The following is a 5,471-nucleotide window of genomic DNA, read 5'->3' as shown; positions in this document are numbered from 1 at the left end:
GGAAGAAGTACTTTCCGCCTTCAGTGAGGGAGCAGATGGAAAGGGAATTCATCTCGTTAGTCCAAGGGACTAAGAGTGTGAGGGATTATGAGGCTGAGTTCTCAAGGTTGTATCGCTTTGTGAGACAGATGGATGCTGAGAGCTTAGCTATGAAGTTTCAGTGGGGACTGAATGCTTCAATCCGGCGCGATGTCGCTGTTCTGGAACTGAAGACTGTGGAGCTCATTTTTGCTAAGGCTATGGCCATTGAGCAGGAGAACTTGATTTTCCAGGAGCAGGAGTCTGCTGAGAGGGACTCCCGAAGGAAGGGAAAGGCAACTGTTGAGAACAGTGAAGGGACAGATGCTCAGGGTGGGTTCTGGAAGAGGCGCAGGACTCATCAGCAGGCGCCAGCTAGGGAAGCGGCTACACCTGCTAGGGTTGCACCTGTTGGGCAGGGAGCACCTCTGAGATGTTACAACTGTAAGGAGATTGGCCATACTGCTAAGGCTTGCACAAAACCGAAGAACTTGGCGTGTTTTACTTGTGGCCAGACAGGGCATTTCTCAAGGGATTGTACCCAGCAGCAGGGCAGGGGACAAGGAAATCAGCGAGGACAGCAGCCTTTGGGGCATGTCTGAGTGGATGCTAATTTTCAGCAAAGTGTAGGGAATGGAGGTGTCTTATCGGCCTTAAGACTTTTCTTGCTAAGGCGAAGTATGATAGTGGAGAACCTAATTCCTTTGTGTGCTGTGACAGGCTTTGCCTGATGTCCATAGTTAGACTTTTGCGTGTGGCTTCCTTTTGTAAAATACTGTTTTAGGTGGTATGTTGCATGATGCATTTTTCATTGTTGTAACAGAGGAGTCTTTTACAACTTTGTTTGTATGTGCGATACCATGTGACAATTGATGGGTAGTTCGGCCGAGGCTGAATCTCATCTTACTATGTTCGGAGATAGTTGGAATGCTTATTGTGATTTTGCAAATAGTTGACTGTGGCAAAAACCTAGAGTTTTATCGATTGATTTGAAATGAAATGTCATTTTAAATTTAGCAATGAGAATGTTGTAATTGATGATATATCGATGCAGATACTGTGAGGACAGGACTATGGAATCTTAGGTGGTTGTGCATAGTGTTGTAGTTGTGCATAATTGTTGTTGCATTAGTACGTGATTGAAACAGGTGAGATGTTTAGATTATCTCCAAGTGGGATGGTAGGATGCATTTGTATTGCGATATTAGGTAGGGTACCTGTATCCATTATTGAGCTAAGTATGTTGTATAGTGAGACAAGAACAGGTTGTTGCGAACTGAGATTTGGACTTGAGCTTGGTCTATGCGTACTTGTGGGTATGGTACGTGTAAATTTCGGGACGAAATTTCTTTAAGGGGGGTAGAATGTGATGCCCCAGAAATTCGTATTTATTTTCCGAGGATTTTCCGGAATCTAAATTGTGATTTTTGGACGTTTCGTGGCTCGTGGATGGAGCGGAAGTGTTTCGGGCGAATAATTATTTGAAAAGTATGGTTTTAGGGGTTGCCAAAGGTTGACTTTTTATACGTTGGGATTCTCTGAAAACTTCCTTCACGAAAGTTGTAGAGCGCGTCGTTACGAGTTCGTGGACATGCGGAACGCGTAAATCGGAGTTCGTATGAGGAAGTTATGACTATCGGAAGAAGTTTCCGTTTTAGTATATAAAGGGAAAATGAGTTTTTTTTCATTATTTCCTTTTCCGGAAACTTTTTAATTTTCTCTCTCTCTTCTCTCTCGTCCGCTCCCTCAGTATCGAAGAAAACCGCCTGACCCGACCCGAACCCGGCCGACCCGACCCGGCTTTTCCGGCCAACTGCGGCGGTCTCTGGCCGTGAAACTTGGTCAGCAGGGTCGTCTCCTCCGTCTGGTCGTCCCTCTGGTGTTCTCTTACGGCGATTCTCCATCTCGGTGGCAGTTCAAGGCGGTGCAGCCTTGTGTTTTCGGACCCGGCCGGAAAACACAACTCCGGCGACCTCATGACTTCAGGCTTCTAGGGTTGAGTTCAGAACAAGCTCGCTGATCGATCCATGGTGTTTGTTTTGATCGGTTGACGTGGAAATCGGTTCAACTCAGTTGGGATTACTGTTCACGGCTTGTGAGGTAGTTTTCGATCCCTTAAGCTTGTTTTCTGACTTCGAGCTAGTTATGAGAATTCACAAGCATGCTTAGATGAAGAACTTTGATGTTGGGAGTTTTGTGAAATAATGTGTTTTGGCTGGTGGCGGTGCACCACCGTCTGTGGTGGCGTTCCGGCGGTGTTCCGGCCACTTAAGGAACTGTTTTTGGTATTATATATGTTCTACTCGTTGATACGAGCGTTTCGATATATAATATGCAAATTTTGGAGTTCGTATGGAATTGTTATGATTTTTGCAATTTCATACCGATCGATTATTCTATCCGTGAGGATTTGAGCGTCCGATCGACTTGTGGTTTGGTCACATCGATCGTGGACGTATTCCAGAGACTTCGGGAGGTCTCGGATGTGGTTTTGCCTCGATTGGCGCCACTTTGGGGGATTTTAGTTCAAAACAGGGGTTTCGGACTTAAAATTGGTTATGAATCGTTACTGATTTGAGATCATTGGTGAATAGGTGCTTCTAGAAGGTGAATTGGACGAGTTGTTGGTGATAGTGTACTAGTTCGGTTCTGTATAGAAGACGCAGCGGGATTCTGAGGTGAGTAATCTCACGAAGTTCATATCACGAACGGGTTCACCATACTGTTTTGAGAGTTATTTAGTTAACTGCAAACTATAGATGGTATTAGTGGCACTTTTGAGTAGATGATTACGTGTGTATATATGTATATTATGGGATGTATATATATACATACGTATTCATATATTAGTAGATATATGTTTACGTGAAATATATATGTTTTGGTGGTTTGTGGATTTATGAAAACAATATGCATGAAATGATGCTTTTTATTGTTTTGGGGTGTGGCTTTTGGAAAACAAATGATTTGTGGAAATGATTGATTTCGATTTGTTTTGAAAAGCGTTGAGATTTGAGAAAAGTGTTGAGATTTGGGTATGAAAACAATGGGCATGAATTGATGCTTTTTATTGTTTTGTGTTATGGCTTTTTCGGAAAACAATGATTATGGAAATGTTGATTTCGATTGTTTTCAAAAGCGTTGCGATTTGTGTAACATTTTGGGTCAGATGCGACTCCTTTAATGTTTTGCTCCAAGGGACATTGCGGCCCGAGGATCGAAGGTCTGAGACCTTGGGCAGAATACCAGGTGACCACGTCTTTGGCCGGACGAGTGGTTACGTTTTTCAGTTAGAGCTCTAATCTGTCTGCCATATAGGTAATTCATGGGGTAACGGGAATTGGTTATTTACAACTCATGACATTACGTATTTTTAGGGAACAAGGTGTGAGTTGCTTCCTTATTAATGGTTTTTAAGGGGACAAGGTGTGAGTTGTTTTCCTTATTAACGTTTTGATAGAAATCAAGGTGTGAGTTGCTTTCTATGGTACGATAATGGTACATTTGATAGAAAACAAGGTGTGAGTTGTTTTCTATGTTTTACTGATAGAAATCAAGGAGTGAGTTGTTTTCTATGTTTTACTGATAGAAATCAAGGAGTGAGTTGCTTTCTATGTTTTACTGATAGAAATCAAGGAGTGAGTTGCTTTCTATGTTTTACTGATAGAAATCAAGGTGTGAGTTGCTTTCTATGGTACGCTTATGGTACAACTGATAGAATTCAAGGTGTGCGTTGTTTTCTATGTTTTATTGATAGAATTCAAGTGTGGGTTGTTTTCTATGTTTCGTTTTAAAAGGAAACAAGGTGTGAGTTGCTTTCTTTTATTTCGATTTGAAAGGAAATTAAAGTGTGAGTTATTCTCCTTTATTTCGTGTTTTAAGGAATCAAAGCGTGAGTTGTTTTCCTTATTTTTGGCGTGAGTTGTGTGTGGTTTGAGTTACTCATACGGGCTTGCAAAAGCTTACCGGGGTGTTGTGTGGCAACCCGGTGCACCATTCCAACGGTGTAGGGGTTAATCCTGCAGGTTAGGAAAATCGAGGTTGAGGCAGCGAGCTAGCAGCTTCACGGTAGGAAGCCAATTTTGTGACTTTACCGTTATTTGGACTTCCGTTGTAGTGAGCTCTGAGGAGCATTACGTTTATCTTGTTGTTGACAATTTAATTCGTAAGCTTGTGTAATATATAACTCTTTGGAGTGAGTGTATATTAACTTTGAGGGTTCAGGGCATCAATAAGTGTGTAAGTTTAAGGGAAAAAGATTTCAGGTATTTTGTATTGATGACTGGACGTTCACGCATATATAATTATGGGGTTATATATATCGATTTTCGTGTGTGTAAAATCAGGGGCGTGACATCGTTGAAGCCATGAAGTCGCCGGAGTTGTGTTTTCCGGCCGGGTCCGAAAACACAAGGCTGCACCGCCTTCTACCGCCGCTACCACCGAGAATCGGCGCTAGAGAACACCACAGGGACCACCAGACGGCGGAGACGATCCTGTCTGGAAAATTTCGTCGCCGGAGATGGCCGGAGCTCGCCGGAAACGTCGGGTCGGATCGACCGGGTCCGGGTCGGGTCAGACGGTTTTCTTCGATACTGAAGGTATCGACCGAGAGAGAAAAAGGGAGAGAAAAAATGAGTTTCCGGAAATGGAAGGAAATGAAAATAGTAAGTTTCTCTTTCGGGAAACTTCTATTTATACTAAAATGGAAATTCCTTCCAATGACCATAACTTCCTCATACGAACTCCGATTCTCGCGTTCTACATATCCACGAACTCGTATCGACGCGCTCTACAACTTTCGTGAAGGAAGTTTTCGGAGAATCCCAACGTATAAAAAGTCAACCTTTGGCAACCCCCCTAAAACCATATCCTTCAATTAATTATTCGCCCGAAACACTTCCGCTCCATCCACGAGCCACGAAACCGTCCAATAGTTATAAAATTAATTCTGGAAAATCCTCAGAAAATAATTATAAATTTCCGGGGCATCACAGTATCATAGTGGGTCCCTCTCTAATCACTTTGTCAAAATGGACTAAGATTTGGGTTTCTTATGTTGCCATAGGAAATTTCAAGAACAAGACATTGTGTTGGACTGAACATAGATATGTGTGTGTGTGTGTGTGTGTATATATATATATTTATATATGTGTGACTGGTATTGAGTTCAAGCATCAAACTAAAGTTGCAGACTTGATTAAATCATATTAGTCCACCTCATTAATCTATTTTGATTTTAAATTCAAATGATTACAGTTATTAAGATAAATCTAATCTAGACTAGTTTGAAAATACAGTTAGAATGGCATGACAGTTTTTGTGATGTCAAAAATTGTCATGCATGGCTAAACTTAATATATAATCAGGTTTTGGTCTCTGCTGATACACGTTCTTTTCTCTCATTCATGCAAACAGTCATATCTACTTGTAGGAGAAATCTAAAGGTGTAA

The 5,471-nt window shown here is 41.9% G+C and overlaps 1 protein-coding gene across 1 annotated transcript; it reads left to right on the top strand.

Annotated features, from left to right (window-relative positions):
* Window positions 1-239: 239 nt before the first annotated feature.
* On the top strand, window positions 240-620 carry LOC112171178 (DNA-binding protein HEXBP-like). The gene has a single exon (XM_024308400.1). It carries the CDS (start codon window positions 240-242, stop codon window positions 618-620), a length of 381 nt encoding a protein of 126 aa, XP_024164168.1.
* Window positions 621-5,471: the final 4,851 nt, after the last annotated feature.

This window comes from Rosa chinensis, chromosome 6 (genome assembly GCF_002994745.2).
Source record: "Rosa chinensis cultivar Old Blush chromosome 6, RchiOBHm-V2, whole genome shotgun sequence".
NCBI lineage: Eukaryota > Viridiplantae > Streptophyta > Magnoliopsida > Rosales > Rosaceae > Rosa > Rosa chinensis.
This window is presented reverse-complemented; position numbering and strand designations above follow the sequence as displayed.

Bases quoted from the DNA above. Each gene is read 5' to 3' on its own strand.
- LOC112171178 (XM_024308400.1), top strand. From the start codon at position 240: ATGGCCATTGAGCAGGAGAACTTGATTTTCCAGGAGCAGGAGTCTGCT.